This window comes from Drosophila navojoa, chromosome 2 (genome assembly GCF_054131105.1).
Source record: "Drosophila navojoa isolate 15081-1374.11 chromosome 2, UAZ_NAV_1.0, whole genome shotgun sequence".
NCBI classification, from domain to species: Eukaryota; Metazoa; Arthropoda; class Insecta; order Diptera; family Drosophilidae; genus Drosophila; species Drosophila navojoa.
In genome coordinates, this window is record NC_142890.1 from 32011037 (window position 1) to 32029647 (window position 18611).

An 18611-nucleotide genomic window follows, 5' to 3' on the forward strand; every position below is an offset into this window, starting at 1 on the left:
ATTTCAGCTTTCTAGCTCTTATATCTTCTGAGATCGGCTTACTCATACCGACGGACGGACGGACGGACAGACGGACAGGGCTATATCGACTCAGCTCATTGTCCCTGATATGTTTATACTTTATGGGGTCTGCGATGATTCCTTCTGCCATTATACCCTGCTTCACATAACCATTATACCCTTATTTCCCATTTTCAATAGGTTCTGGGTATAACAATTAAGAAGGCTCTAGTCGAGACTGCTTGACTAGGAGAGCTTATCGCATCCAATTGTGTTTTTTTTTCTGTTCTGAAAAATTGTCATCTGAAAATGAGTCATCAAAACCTATACATATAGGCTTTATGATGAAGTATCCCATATAAAATAAATAAAAATTAATAAATCATAATTCCAATTAAGTAAACTGATTTGCCTATCATTGTCAAGGACACTCAAAGGTAATGAATAGAGGTAGAAGCATTTCGAACTTCGCTGTTGATATTCAAAAATGCATTCAACAATACATCCATATATAATTATTTTATGTAGAAATATTGTTAATATCGATGCGATGACGATGTAAAATGAAAACACAAATATACAATCCAAAGTTTTTAAGAAACAATTTGTGATTTTTTTAATATGCTGTAAATCGAAATTCATATCACTTATCGAGTCGATTCGCATATCTTTCGAAATCCAATATTGTTTTCGATTATTCGCGCCCATCAATTTCCAATGCATATTATGTGTTCAATAACTGTAAGCATACATAAAACTGAAGAGCTCAAGTATCTATATACTTATATATTTATTTATAAATAATATGCACTATGGGTTTTCAATTCAAGATTCGCATTTGAACGGCTGTCCGACTTGGAGAACTGAAGAACGTACGTGACCGTTATACGTGACGAGTTCAGGCTGCAGCCACCTCCGATGCGGTGCCAAAAATGAATTCCAATTAGGTGTGATCAATGTCATCGGATTGACTATATAACCTTACGTCCACCGTTTGGCCAGACATTCAGTGTTTAGCTTCTGCTTCCAACAGCACCGAGTAATCCTCCAAACGATTCCATAAGAAATGGCTTACAAGGTATAGCTAAGAGACCCATAGATGACGCCAGGATACTTATCTTATCTCTCAACAGATCGCTTTCGCTTTGGTTATGCTCGGCGTGGCGCAGGCCGCGGTGCTGCGGACTGCGGCCCCCGTGGCAGTGGCGTCCGCTCCCGTTCTGGCCAAGACCGTTGAGCTGGAGGAAATCGATCCGCATCCACAGTACTCGTACAGCTATGACGTGCAGGACAACCTGTCCGGCGATTCCAAGGGACATGTGGAAGAGCGCGATGGTGATGTGGTTCGTGGCGAATACTCTCTGATCGACGCCGATGGCTTCAAGCGCACCGTCACCTACACCGCCGACTCCATCAATGGCTTCAACGCCGTCGTTCGCCGTGAACCTATCATTGCCGTTGCCGAGCCCGTAGTAAAGGCTACTCCTGTAGCTGTTGCCGCCCCCCTGGTCCGCTCTGCTCCAGTTGCTGTTGCCGCCCCCCTGGTCCGCTCTGCTCCAGTTGCTGTTGCCGCCCCCTTGGTCCGCTCTGCTCAAGTTGCTGTTGCTGCTCCCATCGTCCGATCTACCCCCTTTGCAGTATCAGCCCCTCTGAGATACACGGCGCCAGCTTACACCGTGCGAAACTTGTAATCCGTCCCTTGTTAACTTATCCCTGGTATATGGTTATGCAATAAATTGTGATTATTCTCTTAATCAAAAGATTGTTCCTTGCTGAAAACATATATGGGAATCTTGGCCTGGAGGCTGATCGAGAAAGACATAAATGCAATAAATAAATAATAAATTAAGTTTCTATTATCCAAATATTATTCTGTGCCGTTAAGCTTTATTAAGGAAAAGTACTTGTCAAGCCACATGCAGCCGTATCGGCTAAGCAATCAAGCATTAAATAATATAAATGTATATACTTATGCATTTAATTCGATATCGCCTCCAAGGTGAAATTGTGAAAGCGACAAAGACACAAATTAGCTCGCGGTCAAACGGCAGCATTTGATAGAGGTGTGGTTGTGTGTCTGTGTGCCTATGTGGTTGTGTGGTGCGGCTGCGGATTGGAGACCACTTACCTGTGGCACTAATCCACACATATTTACATGTCGAAGCTGTTGCATAAATATGTGTTATGAGTGTGTACTATATTTATCTTTATTCGTAATTGGCCCGCTCGCAGTCGAAATATCAGCGCAAAAATAAATAAGAGTGACAAAAGTATGTGGGGCAAAAGCGAACAAAATAAATGAAATGAAATAAAATAAAAATATAATTATCATTCCGATTTCAGCTAGCTTCAGCCGGGCTATAAAACCGAGCGTTGGCCAGTCTGCAAATCATTCCACAGCTTCTCTGCTTTCGCATCACTGTTTGGATATTCGCCAAGCTCTACACGCCCACTCGCCATGGCCTTCCAGGTAAGATCAGTCAATGCACAGTTAAATCCGTGAATACTTTATTTGAATGTTCATCTGATTCAGTACCTTGCCATCATTGCGCTCGTTGCCGCCGCCAGCGCCGGAGTTCTGCCAGCCCAGCAGGTCTACCACGCTGCACCTGCTCAAGCTGTGGCCTATGCTCATGCCCCAGTGGCAGTCGCCCACGCGCAGCCCGTTCTGGCCAAGCACGACGATGAGTACGATCCCCATCCCCAGTACAAATTCGCCTACGATGTGCAGGATTCCCTCTCCGGCGACTCCAAGAGCCAGGTGGAGGAGCGCGATGGCGATGTGGTCCGTGGCGAGTACTCGCTGGTGGATTCCGATGGCTACAAGCGCATTGTCCAGTACACCTCCGACCCAGAGAACGGCTTCAACGCTGTGGTCAACCGTGTGCCCGTCGACCATATAAAGGTGGTCAAGGCCGTCGCAGCCCCAACCCCTCTGCCCGTTGCCTATCACCACTAGATGGATATCCCTTTCTTTCCAATGCCATGTAAATGTCCATTAATTGAATAAATTGTTATATATTTCTAAGCTTCTATAAATGACGAGTTTTAATTGTCTGGCTAGAGATTAGATAATAGAGTGTCTACTTAAGAGAATTTTTTATTCCTACGTAAGATATACATTTTTATTTATTCATCTTTTCTTACACAATAGAAGACAAGGCTAAATAAATTAATGGTTAGTATACTCTTCACAGGTTTAAGGCAATCACATACCTTCTACGCGTGCGCAGATCCAATGATCGTATCATATTAATCAGTTATTACTCAATTGACTCTCATACTCATACTCGCTCATTTCGATCGTCAAGTTGCATAATCACGCACCAGTACCAATTTGCATCGCAATTACGACTGGACTCAGCGAGAGCCGATAGCTCTACAACAGTAAAACTCGCAATCCATACTTTAAATCAATTTTCGACAGAGGCTTCCCACTCATTACCATCTGCTTCTGCCACTAACTTTTACAGCAATCAGCACAAATCGAAGCGGACGTATCGAAAGTATCGCTCTATATAGTCCTTAGTGTCTTCAATAAGTTAAGGTCAGAGTTTTTTAGGGGCATTCGCCCAATGTGTTTCAGGATGATTTACGCGGCTTCGTTAACTTGAATGGCAGCCATTGTCTTATCGCTCAGATGTCAGCCTACATAAACGGCCAGTGTTCGGTTTTCCAACAACATCTGTTCCTTGCACGCCCAAATATGCCAAGGTATGTGAATCGGCGTCTGCTCGTGGCTCGGGCTCTTTGTCTTCCACCTTCGGCTGGGACAGGTGAGCAGCGACAACGAGTGTTAAGGTCAAAGTCAGGTTTTATGGTTAATTACCTCGTGAGCCGCGCTTGCAATCGCTTCCAATGGCATATTCGTGCCTTGCGCTCGTTCCCATGAAGTACGCGTACGAGTACCTACTGCAGTAGCTGTACCGATGGCCTAACAGTGGCTACAAAAAAATAAAAACACAACGGAATACCTGGCAATTCCATTCCAATTCCAATTACAGTCGTGCAAGGTGGCTTCATGTAACTGGCCACCAAAAAAGCCACAAGGCGATTATAAAAATGTGCCTAAGAGCGTGTTTGTACTGCCAAAAAATGTGGATTCCAATTAATCCAATTGCTAATCTGCAAGACTGAAAACAAAAGAAAATCCATACACATTATAGATAGACGGATAGAAACAATGTTGAATAAATTTAAACGTCTTTATAAATGAATTATGCAATAAATATTATGTTTATCCCTGCAAAATTACAGAGAAGACTCTTCAGAGAAAAATATAAATAAAGTGAGAGTCTAGGCTAAGACTCACGAGCTTTCATGCAACCACCCATAAGTAAATTGATGGTATGTCTCGAATAAATGTATGAGCCCAACAATAGACAGATATATATATACACTATATGTATATATATGTATGTGTATGAAATGTATGTAATTTATGGGGTCATTGCCTTGTGAGCCGCCTTGAATTACACTTTTGACGAACTTCAATGTTGAATACAAGAATATATCAACATACCGAACTGAATGTACGTTCAACCTGGAGACTTATTATTGAGAATCAATCTACATACAGAGAATACATACAAATTATTTGATAATATCTAAAAAAAAAAGTGAGCATACATTAGGAGATAATTTTAATTATTATTGAATTTCAAGATACAGTCGACTCTTGTTATTTCAAACCTGCGTTATTTCGAACCTCTCATTTATTTAAACTTATCACGAGTCCCCTACAAAATCTCTTTATATATCGAACTAAGTCCATAAATTTTTATGCACTCAGTAATTCGAACTAAAAAATCATTGCTAAGACGCGGTAATTCGTACTCATATGGTTAAGCACTCGACAATTCGAATTTTTGAAGTTTCTTGGTGTGTTAGTAAGAAGAAACTAATTGGAAAAGTAGAAGGAGGTGAGAAGAAAAGCGATGTTGCAAAAAATTATGGAGGATGAAGAATCATCAATGATTCCAGTTGTTGACATCAGCGGTGTGAGTTTTTCTGACTTTGTTCAAGTGGATGAAGATGTTGCTGTTTTAAGGATCCCTAACCGATGGGGAAATTTTATCTGCGACAGATACGAATGAAAAGAGCAACGATGAAGTTTAAGACGATACAGAAGTTAAGGTAGCAAGAGCCTCATTGGATAACTCACAAAGCTTTTGTCAACAAAACGAAACTGATGAAACAGCATATTAGGCACTTTTTGTCTTTAAAAAAATGATTGAAAAGTCTGAGCAGAAGCAATGTGCTTCGAAGCAAACCCGTATAAATGAGTTCTATAAAACTTAATTAAATTGAGCATACGTACATTACGTTAAAAAAAAAAAACCCTTTATAATTCGAAGTTTTATTTATTTTGTCTTAAAATTTCGAACCACTTAATATTTCAAACATTCGATAATTCGAAATATTTTAAGAGTGCCTTGAATTTCGAAATAACGAGAGTCGACTCTATTTCATATCATCATTTATGAAGAGTTTATAAAGACGAATGCTCAAAGTATGTGTTTCAAAGTTATTTATGCTTAATGCAACTGTTTGAATTTAGTTTATAAGCATTATCAATTAATATCACTGTTAATGCTCCTTTTCCGGTGTATTTTATAAGCCTAATACCTCAACCTGCCTCATACTCTGTCTATTTCAACTGAATTTTTGTCATCTCACGTAGTCGTAGCCGTGATTCATTTATATGTATGTATGTAGCTTTACACTTAACCAACTTTGTCTTGATATTTTGTTTCTTTTCATTTTTTCGGCTTTTCTTTGTAGCTTTTGCTTTCCGTTGGTTCTTTGCTTTTAATGGCTCTTTAAAGTGGCTCCGTGTCGGCCGACCTTGATATACACAATTACTGAAGAGGGAAAGTAAAGTAAACTCAGTTTCGACTTGTAATATTTTTTAATTTCTTTAGGGACTTTTCCAGCTCTAAATCCATTATGATTAACTTCACCTCACGTACATTAGGTAAATCAATATAAAGCTCTCTGGTTATGCATATTGAATCCAAAACGCTACATTAGCTTCTCAGTTTATCAGCTATCAAATTTGTTAAGGGCAGTTTGAATATGTGACAAATTCATCAGTTGAGAATTTAACTATTAAATCTATGTATAATTAAAAATAAATACACGCTATTATATTTTATGATAATGTGATGTGTGCTAAAAAGTTATTTTCGCTCTGTCAACTTGGCTTTGCAAACATTTTTGGTTTGAAAAGGAACAGTTATTGATGCAGAATTCTCATACAAAAAAATTAAAATTTTGTTAAATAAAAAATAATATTTTATTCCGATGAGCTTACAAAATTTAGAAAACATTTTCATTCTTCCAACAGATACGCTCCTGTAAAGGCGTCACAGCTTATGAACTTATTAAATGAAACTAGGAAACTGTTCTATGACATCACATTCTTTATTCAATAACAACTAACGGCAATTATCAGGTCGGACAGCGCCTATTTGGTGACCTAATAGGCGTACGAGATAAGAGGCGAAGCGTACTGCGTCTTTACGATAGCGGGGCCAGCGGCGATCAAAGGAGCAGCTGCCTTCACAATGGGAGCCGGAGCAGCGGCATAGGCCAAGGGAGCCGGGGCAGCCACAACGGGAGCAGCGCGAACAACTGGAGCGGGGGCGGCTACGACGGGAGCAGCGCGGACGACTGGAGCGGGGGCAGCGACAACGGGAGCAGCGGCCACAGCGGCGACCAGTGGCTCGCGACGCACCACAGCGTTGAAGCCGTTGATCGGGTCGGCGGTGTAGTCCACAATGCGACGGTAGCCATCGGCATCATTCAGCGAGTACTGGCCCTGGACGATGTTGCCGTCACGGGTCTCCACCTGGGTCTTGGAGTCGCCAGAGATCGCATCCTTAACGTCATATCCATATGTGTACTGGGGATGGGGGTCGTACTCCTCCACCTGGGCAACGGCGGCCAAGGGCGCAGCTACGGGCACGACTCCAGCGCTGGCGACAGCAATGCAGGCGGCGAAGAGAATGGTGAACTGCAAGTACATGAAACACACACACATACACACAATCACGATTTAGATACACAGCTTTCACATAATCCTGTGGCTGGCTTACTTTGAATGCCATTGTTTTTGGGTTTGGTTGGACGAATGTTGCTCTAGATACCGAACTCGGGTGTGAACTGATTTGAACAATGTCCAACTAGGGGCTTTTATACCGCGCCGCGAGGCCCGTCTGGTATGCCCGCACTCGCAACCAAATGAGTGCACTTGCGTCACAAAACGCCGGCGACAATACCAAAATACAAAGCGACCATAACTGAAGCTCAGCGACGAGCAAGACTAGAAGCCAAGTAGGTGCTGCTGCCGCTGCTACTGGTGGAGGAGGAGCATGCGCTCGACGGTAGGCGGGCGGGAAGCGGGCGTACTATCGCACCGCAAAGCACAATGTTATCCAAGGCTAAGCGTACAAGTGACAAAAACAACAGCAGCAATGACGACAACAACAACCACAACAACAACAACAGCAGCCCATGCCATAAAGGCATAATGCCTTCTTGATTGAATTGGACGCACTCGAGCCGAATTAATATTGGTCTCAGATACTCAGAAGTCGCATACCAGCCACTAAATCGATGAGATCGCTCATTTGTTTTCGCTTTCGAAAGGCACACACAGGCGCACAGCTCACTTAGTGCCATTATGAATAATATGGTATGCAGCGCATGCGCAAATGCATAACAACGGTTTTTCAAATTGACTGCCATGCACTTGTGTCCACACACATACAAACACAGACGCACATGTGGCACCTTTTGTTGTCGCCTCCCTCCCCAGCCTTGCGCCTGATCAGACGTGACCTTAAAAATTACGTTTGTTACGTTTCATTTGAGTTTTAATTGGATTTCGCATGCTCGCGTTTATTTTTCCCATTTTTTGTCGCCATATAAACTTCCTATGCGAAGTACAAAAGTGTGATATATTTATTTACTTAACGCTCATTAGAGTTCTTATTTTGTTTACAGTTTTATTCACTGTGATAGGAGGTATAGCAGAACATAATGTTGAATAAATATTACAATGTAATTTGCTAAAATACATTTGAAGTAATTAAGCAAGATCTCTCCACATATGTCGTGAAATAGCTCAAATAGTCTCGAATGATATGCGCTCTTTCAATGTATGCATTTTACGAAAGGAACATTGCTATCTAATTAAATTGTTACTCCTAGAATAAAAACAAGAATGCAGAGATTAGAATTGCTACTAGCTGTTGCTTATCGATTTTAATTATATTTAGAGTATGCGTTGAAAATCCTCTGTTAAAGGGATTATCTATGGATGGAAGAAGAGCTAGAAAGGTTAAATTTGAAACGTAGATCCACATCGGCCATTCAAGATCACGAGCTATGGCGGATATATATACGCCCATCGGGGGCCTGGCAATCGTATAAAACTGTATCTCCTAGAGTTTTATAGCTAGAACGTTAGATTCAATGTGTCATGTAAACTAATGATATTATTCTATAAAAAGTAATGCAAAAATTGTATGTCTACGCCCACTAGGGGCATGGTAAAACGGACCTGAATATTTAGTGATTTTTAAAATTCTGCTCTCTTTTGGGCACTATCGATGCTGGAGACCTCAAATTTTGTATATATACTCGGGCTGGCCACTCAAAACCTAAAAGCTTTGGCTGATATAAGTCCGCCCATAAGGGGAGTGGAAAACCGCAAAAGTTTATATTTCCTAAAGAACCCAAAAAATAACTTTTACACCTCTTTGGAAGCGTGGCATATTGAAAAATACTCTGTAATTTTACAGCGTAAGCATTGAGCGTAAGCATTCAAATTTTGCAGTAAGGGTAACGTTACCTCGTTCTAAGACCTGACCTAAAATGAGCTGTCTACGCCCAGTAGGAGTGTGAAAATCGTGAAAAGCTATAGTATCAGAGCTTAACTTAGCTCCTAAATTGCTGTTGGGATGTGAATGAGTATTCTAATCGCATTATACTCCAATGCCAAGTACCAATTAATAGACTGCGACAAGTACAACAACAAAACTTTCTCCGACTGCCGTTCATTTTAATTCAACTATTTACAATAGTTTGCCTAAGTCACATAGCTACAGTCAATAAATTCAAGCAATGAATCGCTCTCCTAAAAGTATGCTACAATCTATCTATGCTACAATTATCTTTTCTAAATGATTCCCAAAAGATGGCGCTAACATCGCAACGCAACTGCAATGCAATGTATGCAAGAGCCATACCATTTGGTCAAAACTGAAATGTTCCCTAACTGTGTACTACTTTGTTTTTTATACTCATTCACGAAGTGAATTAGTATATTGGTTTTGTGCAATGTTCGTCTTGCTGTCCGTCCGTCTGTCCGTCCGTCCGTCTGTCCGTATGAACGCAGTTCATTTCGCCGCGATTGAAGCTAGAGACTTGAAATTTGGAACACATACTCGTGTATAACTCCGATTTATAAAGTGTTAAAATTTTTCCGATCCGCCCACTAGGGGCGTGGCAAATCGGAAAATGCATTTTCCGATATACCAGAAATCATGTTAGTTGAAGAGCTTGAAATTTGGTATGTAGATCCGCGTTGACCCCCCAAGTCCAAAAAGCTATGGTGGATATATCTACGCCCATTGGGGGCAAGGCAAATCAGATAAAACTGTAAAGTTCTAAAGCTAGAACGTTGAAATTTCGCACGTGAGCTAATGCTATAATTCTATAATGACTGATGAAAAAATTTTATGTCTACGCCGTGGGCGTGGGGCGTGGCAAATCGGACGTGAAGATATAGTGATTTTTCAAATTTGGCTATATTTTAGGTACTATTGATGCTACAGACTTGAAATTTGGTATATATACGCAAGTTGACCTCCCAAGTCCAACAAGCTATAGTGGATATATGTCCGCCCAAAGGGGGCGTGGCAAACCGCAAAACTTTATATCTCCTACAGTTTAAGAGCTAGAAGCTTCAAATTTGGATAGTTGAGTTACTGGTAACCTCCTCTATCGATGCCCCAAAAATAATTGTCACGCCTCTTTGGGGGCGTGGCATATCGAAAAATACCCTGTAATTTTCACAAATTGAACCGGCGCCTTTGCTGGCAGCGCCACCACCTACTGTCGACAATTGCAATTAAAATGAAATCCAAAAATAAGATTCTTGTTATGAGAGTAGCGGATGGTAAATTCAAGAACAAAGCAAAAACAAATCAGTCTCATTTCAACGCTAGAGTATGCATTTATGTGTACATACATACACACATACAAATGAGCGCGTGCATAAGAAACGCTGGAATGCTACATATGCGTGCAGACTTATGTACATATGTACATATACATGCATAAATGCGTACATACATATATAAGGGCTATTTAAGAAGAAACAATTTTAAACTTATAAAATTTTTTAATTAGAAAAAAGAATAAAATAAGTATCTATTTTATAAAAAACAAAATATGTATGAAAAAAATACACAATATTAAAGGGGCCTTGAACCTCCGCCGCTGTAACATAACTTGCGACGCCTCTATCACCCACGCTATCGTTTTGCTTGACAATCTGGTAGCTAAAATACAATAAACTAATAACTAGAGCGTCATCTGATAAAACTACAATAACAGCTAGAAAATCCAGAAATCAATCGCAATTCTTAGAATGCTAAAAAGCGCGCTTTTGTAATGTAAGCAAACGCTTAAGAATCTGCAATAGGTGTGACCGAAAGCTATTAACGAAAATTACCATACATTTGTACCACTGGTCAGTGTTTGTACTCAAAAAGTGCACGATCAATATAATAATTATCGATTACTCGATAAAAATTACCAAAAGCTACAATATAATCAAAAAGCATAATTGTTTTGTACTAATTTTTTTAAAGCCAAATTAAAGTTGAAATAAGAATAAATGCCCCTTTGTAAACATAGCATCATGTATACGGACTGTGAATGAGTATTCCGCAGTCGGTAGCGCCCGACTGCAACGTTCTTACTTGTTTTTTTTTTTTTATTATTAATTTTATTAAGTGTAGAACCGGTACAAACAAAAAACAGGACCATAACAACACAGGGAGGTAAATTAATGTGTACTACTACTTTCATTTATGTTAGTAAGGAAGCTCGTTACATATACAAACAAACTGTTTAATCTAAGCAGAGGTCCTGAGACTAAATGATAAACAATTCGGGCTGGGGAATAACTTTAAAATATAAAATAAGTTTTGAAAAAATATCAATAAGATATTGGCTTATATGGATATACATATATGCAATACATTAATATGTTTCGGTTTATCTTAACACTTAATCTCTCACAAAATGTAAAATCCGTCCCATAAAAACAAGAATGACAAGAAAAAGTAAATTGGACCCCCTAACTCCAGTATTCGTCATCATAGTGGTTGTTTTTTATATGCGACGCCATATTTGATGTGCTAGCACTTGTTTTTATTATTTTAAGGCATCAATTTTTCCAATCTATTTTTAAAATCCGAGGAAAGCTCTAGTCAAGACTGCTCGACTACGAGATCCCCTGAACCCGTAGAGCAAATGATATTTCCATAATAATTCGCACACACACACTCACATACACAGGCGAATGCGCTTGGGTTGCGCTGCAGTGTTGGCAATACTGAGAACTTATATATTGAATAATTTAATTTCTAGTCGTACAATCTTAATGAAACTTTCAGAACGTAATCATAATGTTCAAATGCATCTCAATATATGTTTAAAATTTGAAGACTCTAGCTTTAAAGATGTGGGAGATATAATTTTTTAACTGATTTTCGATAAGGTTTTTATCGATAACAAAATATCGGAATGAGTTATCGTTTTTAGTGATAAACTCGATATGCGCGCGCTATATACGGACATTAAAAAAAAAATTTGAAGTTTCTAGCTCTTATATCTTCTGAGATCGACAGACAGACGGACAGGGCCAAATCGACTCAGTTTGTCGGTTTGGGGTCTGCCACGCCTCCTTCTGCCTGTTACATACTTTTAACAAAACCATTATACCCTGATTTCACATTTTTAATGGGTTCAGGGTATAAAAACACGAAAATTTGTGAAAAAAGCTAATGTTTTCTTGCTTCGATTTGATTGATATTTAAATATATTTTTAACAACTTGTAATCATGGCACAATATGTATATACATATGTATATATATATATATATATATATATATATATATACTGTGATGCTTAGCTCGATTTCACCTATGTTTTACCTAACGCTGAAATCGAGCTAAGCATCACAGTATTGACCTGAATACACATTTTATTCCACTTGCGCATTGGCAAAGAAAACAGTGCAAAAGTGGCGCAGTTCCTAAATTTCTTATTTCCTTCCGAATCCCTGGATACACACCTCTCAACCCGAAACTTTGTAGGGTGTGGATTATTTTTCCACTGAATTGGGTGAATATTCTTATATAAGTGCTCAATACTTTACATGTTCTTTGAACAGAATAACTCTAGTATAGGAACGACACTATTTTTGTTTAGTCGAAAAATATATGCATACATATGTATGTATGAAACCGAATCACAACCTCGGCAATCTTTAACACATAAGTTCTTGTACTACACACTATCAAATGAGTTGCATGCATTCTTTTATATTGCTTTATAAGCTCTGTTAAAAACTGCTTACGTTTCATTTACATAGAATCCAAAAGTTCACAGTAGGATATACTGAATTAAATATAAATCATTGAAAATTGAATTACTGAACTATTTAAATTTAATTAAGCTGCAATAAACAAAACTTCATTCTACTACGAGTTATCCCTACAAAATACGAAAATTTTCTCAGTAAATAAAAAAGCAGAAATAAAGCAAATTTTTCTTTTGGATATAGAAATATAGAAAATATAGAAACATAAATTCAAGCCTCTAACTCTAGCATTCATACATACGGGACAGGGCTAAATCGACGCAATTCTATGCCATACATGTTACATACTTTCATGAAAACCATTATACCCTGAATTCCCATTGAAAATTTATTCAGGGTATAAAAATATCCATTAATGTTCCATATTCATTTTTAAATACATATAGACATTTTTAAATATATATATAGAAGGTGTTGAATGTATCTAATGTAAAATGCTCACCGCAAAATTTACACAAATTTGTTATCCAGCCATTCGATTTAAACATCAACACGCTTCTTTTGTCCTCGGTTAGCATCTGTACAAATTTTGCAACCGATGAGTACCTGCAGTCAGAGCTCAGTCACATATATACATATGTACAAGATCTCAATAGAGTACCATCGCGCAGCTGCCCGAAGTTGGGCGAAGCAGCTGAGAACAGGGGTTGGGCTGCAGTCCAATCGGGGTCGAGGAAAAGTCGTCTTTGTTTCCATTGGCTGCGACGCACACTCGGATAAGCGCTGCGAAACTAGTTGTCTCGCTCGAACTTTATCCGCGACCAAATTGAAAATGAAAGATACGCGAGAGGTCGCTCCTCGCTGAAGTCGCGGCCCTCCGAGCATTTTAAACATGGAAGCTTTGCATAACTTTGCATAACATTAAGCCAAGGTCAATTGTAAATTCATACACATTGTAAACACTGAAAATAAAAAGCTGATTTGAGTCATCAGATATTTAAGTTAGCTGCATATTTATTTAGTTCTATGTACATATATGAATACATACAAATATTTTTATGTATACGTGATATCTCAAATGCAATTTCCCATTGCCAATATTGTTAATATATTAATTATTCGTAACAAAATTATTAATTATCATTAAGAAGAGAAATAAGTATAGAGTACTTCACACTCATGAATTATACCCTCAACAGTATAAACTTTGTGGGAATACCTCATTTCCATTTCCATTTATTCCATTGTTCTATTTATTAAAGCATAAAACATATTTAATGTCTTACTAGAGCCTGAATATAGGTTTACAGACGGCAGCAGCTGAATGCAACGCTCTTACCTGTTTGCTGACTTGGCTAATATTCAAATGTACTGCGAAAAAATCCTTTTTTTCTTCTTAAGAATAATCGTAAGTTGAGTTATATTGGAAAGAAGCTGTCAAGCAAGCTGTTAAATTATAAAATTATTAATATTACGACAATTCAACTCCTACCTAATAATGTTTTCATCAACCTTTTATATATACTTATGTTACTTTCATACAAAATAATTTTCTGTATATATAATGTAATGTAATGTTTAAGCCGAAAAAGAGTGTTCTGTACTCTTAAATGGAAAATCGAAAACTCAAAAAATGTTGTGCCCAAACTTTATTAAAAATAATGTACCCCGTATATATAAAATTTTAAAATAAAACGCTCACACACATTTGACTGTGTTTTTAGTTCTTTGCAAAATGAAAACCTAGTTAGTACAGTTATTGTCACTCAAACAAAATTTAAGTTTGTTTTTTGTAAATTTAAGGTTGTTTACCATTCACTGTGAATTAATAAATAATGCATATATGAATAAATATATCTGGAAAAGTACCAACGCGCCTTGTATGACAGTTCCATAAAATTTTCTGAGCCGCATTGAAATACTCTTGAGGTATTAGATCTTAAAAGGAAAAAATGTTATTGGGGCTATATCTGATGGTTTGAGAATGCACCCAATTAGTTCATAATACCTTGATATGAACTTACACATATCAATCACTGAGAAGAGACGGTGTCTGCTTGCAGCCCTTCCTATTGGTGCATTTTGAAACGATTTAGCCGTGATGAATTTATGCTCCAATTAGGGCTTCGCCCAATAATCAGCTTAAAAACGTATTAATTAAAACAATGAGGGCGTCTGCAAGACTCGTAATTACGTATTCAATTATTCTAAAAAGGGCTCTGGCAGCACTGGAGGCGCTGTTACCACTTTGGCGACAGCCCTCGCAGTGCAACAGGCGACAGACATCAGGCCAGAAGGAGCCGGCAACAGGCAACAGGCAACAGTAAAGCCCGATAAGTGCGTACAATTAATTAATCATTGCACAAATACAAAAGTCAAAAGCTGCACAAAAAATGGCACAAATATCGATTTACCCGAAATAAATAAATATATATGTATGTGTGTGTACAAAAAAATAACCTTTATATATGTATGTACATATACATATATATAATTATGTATATATGTATGTATATGTAAAAGAAAAACTACAAAAGGCCGCCAATGGGACAGACGAGGAGCTTGGACAGTCGCGACGGGCAATCCATCAATTTGTGCAGCGCCAATTACGACTGTTACTGTTACCGTTACTCGTCACGTCGCCTTCTCTCTCTCTCTCTCTCTCTCTCTCTCTCTCTTTCTTTCTCTATCTCTCTCTCCCATTCCTCTCTAGTGGCTATTGCCAGGGGCAGCTGCCACTGCAAGTGACAACAACATTCAAAGTCGCTTTGTAACGACGCATCCCCTCCCCCTCTCATGCGCTGGCGTCAGAGTTTTGGTCACTTCTTTCTATACCCTTGGCTCATTGAAAGCGGCTGAGTGGGATTGACGGTCTGGGTAAAGCCAAGTGCGCCACATGTGTCAAAGCACCAGAAGGAGGCTCGACCGACGTTTATACATATATTTGTATTCTTCGCCGGTATGATGGAGTTATATTGCCCCAAGCCCAATCACCCGTCTTGCAACTGACGGTAGTTAATATTATATAATATAATTATATAATATAATTATATAATATATATATAATGTAATAAAATCATACAATACCAATTTTTTCGAAATCTCATTTTAATTCTTTAATATCGATCAGTATCGATAGGCCGTATTTCATATCGAAATATCAATTGAGAAGCATAGAGAACACTATTCCAAATAAAAGTTTTGTATATTCACTTTCTTATAAGTAACGCAATTGACAGAGCATCGCCACACAGGGTATATGACAGTCGGGACATTCTGACACACTTATACTCGTTTCTTTGCAATGAGTTAAGACGATCATTCGCTTGTCGGCCGACCGAACATATTGACGCCTATCGTATCTATATATCATACAATACTTCCGACGGCGTCAAAGCGCTCAGGTAGTTTGAAGGCTCGGATCCCATGTGACCAGTGGGCCCCTTCCCCATTATGATAAGTTAATTACCATGTAGCATAAGCTGCGCCTGAAAGATATGCTTACAGACTTAAGATACGAAGGCTAGAAAGCAAAAGTCACAACAGTCTGGGGCAAATATATACAGTATTATAAGGAATACTATTAAGAATATGGATATATTCGTTTGGTAAATGGGAAATAATAAATAAAACTTTCATTGTCTTATAATGCCTATTTATGAACATATTAATAATATGTACTACATATCCAACTTTTTCGTATGCATGAAGGCATTACGAGATTAAGCAATGAATTTTACATTGTTTATGTAATTTTATTGACAACCCATCTTATTTATATATACAATAAAAATCGAAAATGAATTTGTTTATACATTTTTGTTGGTGTTGTTGCCTACATGAGATTCTGGGTACCATTGAGAACAAAAGTTATTCAACAATTTACATCCCACAGTAAATCGCTTAAGCGCAGCCACTGCGAAAGCTGCGCAGTAAGCAGAGCGCGTGCTAATGCATGTGTTATTTTTGTATGTATGCATGTAAGGATATACATACATATGAAGAAGTGGGGCGAAGGGGAGCTAGAATATAAGTGTAGAGCTTTGGGAATTGGCGAGTCCTGACTATAGCACTTTTAGTTGTTGTTAATAATTCGAATTGTAAAAAATGATTTCGAGCAATCCTTTGAAATAATAACAATATAATGAATACATTCCCAAAGAGAAAATTAGTACATCCCAATTGAAATTCAAGATTTTCCTGAAGTCGAAGCACTATTAGATGAAGTGCCAATGTGCTGGTACACGGAATATACGAGTTATGATCCTTTGTAGATCTAAGAAATGTTATATATCGGAACAGATATAGTGAAAGTATAGTATATATATATGGTATATATACTTGGATTGACTAATAAAAATCAAAGCAATTAAGAAAGGTCTAGTAAAAACTACGAGATATCCGGAACTAATATTTCAATAATTCTTCACGTCCGTTTGCTCACACAAGAAACAAACAAACAGAGACACACATAGGCAAGCACGCATAAACACGTATGGGATGCACTATGAGGAATTAATTTGTTAATAACTTTTCCTGTCGATGGACTATTTGATCGTGATTACAACTTTAAAATGCATGTATTTGCTAAGCCACAAGTCTCTAGTATTTGAAATACGCCTTTTACATGAAGAATATGTAGACTTTATGGGGCCTGCCAAACCTTCTTCTGTCTATTACAGATTTACTATATTCTATGAGTTCAGGGTGTTAAGATATGCGGATATAAAACGTCCACAGTTGTAAACCTCAACAAAATGTGTAACGCGAATTGCTAAAACAGCAGGAAGAATTCTTAAGTGATATGGGAAAATAAATTGATAAAGTATGAGTGTAAATGTTCTCAAAAATTATTAATGTATATATAGTAAGTATATTTTCTCTGCTTTCAAAAAATTGATCTAACACATCATTCACATTTCGTATTTCATGTATGCTTAGTAACGTGTATATAACATACATAAGTATATTTCAGCTTTTTCGAACCTCGTAAAATCAACTAAATTTAAAGATAGCTGCCAATATTAATAATACTATTACCTATATATTTTTTTTTATCGATTATTTATTACATATGTATTTAGATTTAACAAGTAAGAAGACTCTAGTCGAGACTGCTCGACTAGGAGATACCCTGAACCCTCCAAGCTGATATTCTGATCATTCTGCATTTCTTTTATGCACGCACACATACATTTACATCCACCCTCACGCGCCCGCGCTCTGCTAACTGCGCAGTAAGCAGCGACTGCGCTTGGGCTGCGCTGCAGTGTGGGCAATAGTATAAGAATTTACTTGGTGAATAACTTCTTTTGTGAACGTAATATCTATAGGTAATTATGTACATTAATACATTAATATGTATATATATATATATATATATACATATATATACATATATATTTTATATACATACATATATATATATATATATATAGACAGATTATGCATCGATTTTATAAAAGGAAACATATATTGATAGTTTATATTAGCTTGTGATTTGTGTTTATTTTTCAAAGTACTCTAAGTATATTCTAATAAATTGTTGTTGTTCCAAAGATAAAAAAATAAATAAATAAATAAAAATAAACCATTTTTGTATAATTCTTTTATGTAGATAAGGTATTCAATTCGGCTGAAACACTCTTTGTGCTGCAGCAGTGTGAGTGCAATGCCAATGAGCATAAATCTGTATGGCTGTATGGCGGTATGGACTTTATTATCTTTACACCTTACTACTATTTCTAAATAAGATGTAATTTCCGGGTTGTTGCTGAGCTCAACATGAGTTCAGTCATGTGCGTGAGTCTCAGGGAGGATATGGCCACTTGCCAAGATGGGTGACAGTGGGTGTGGATGGAATTGGTATTGGCAACTGAGGCCGACGCTGAAAATAAAAACACACACATCCTGTTACTATTAATTGCTGCTGTCCGAAAATATGACAAATCACCTTGGAGCGCTGGGCAGAGGCCCGAAAGGACG

The 18611-nt window shown here is 37.9% G+C and overlaps 3 protein-coding genes across 3 annotated transcripts; 2 read left to right on the plus strand and 1 right to left on the minus strand.

The window, feature by feature from the left end:
• Positions 1–961: 961 nt before the first annotated feature.
• Positions 962–1865, plus strand: Ccp84Ae (chitin-binding domain-containing protein Ccp84Ae). The gene is made up of 2 exons (XM_030387886.2): positions 962–1078; positions 1134–1865. Exons 1-2 carry the CDS (start codon positions 1067–1069, stop codon positions 1689–1691), a joined length of 570 nt encoding a protein of 189 aa, XP_030243746.1. The 5' UTR covers positions 962–1066; the 3' UTR covers positions 1692–1865.
• Positions 1866–2309: 444 nt separating this feature from the next.
• Ccp84Af (cuticle protein Ccp84Af) lies at positions 2310–3039 on the plus strand. Its single transcript, XM_030387887.2, has 2 exons — positions 2310–2470; positions 2534–3039. Exons 1-2 carry the CDS (start codon positions 2459–2461, stop codon positions 2957–2959), a joined length of 438 nt encoding a protein of 145 aa, XP_030243747.2. The 5' UTR covers positions 2310–2458; the 3' UTR covers positions 2960–3039.
• Positions 3040–6407: 3368 nt separating this feature from the next.
• Positions 6408–7253, minus strand: Ccp84Ag (cuticle protein Ccp84Ag). Its single transcript, XM_030387885.2, has 2 exons — positions 7101–7253; positions 6408–7018 (listed from the first exon to the last, which is right to left on the minus strand). The coding sequence occupies exons 1-2, from the start codon at positions 7110–7112 to the stop codon at positions 6482–6484; spliced, it is 549 nt and encodes a 182-aa protein (XP_030243745.1). The 5' UTR covers positions 7113–7253; the 3' UTR covers positions 6408–6481.
• Positions 7254–18611: the final 11358 nt, after the last annotated feature.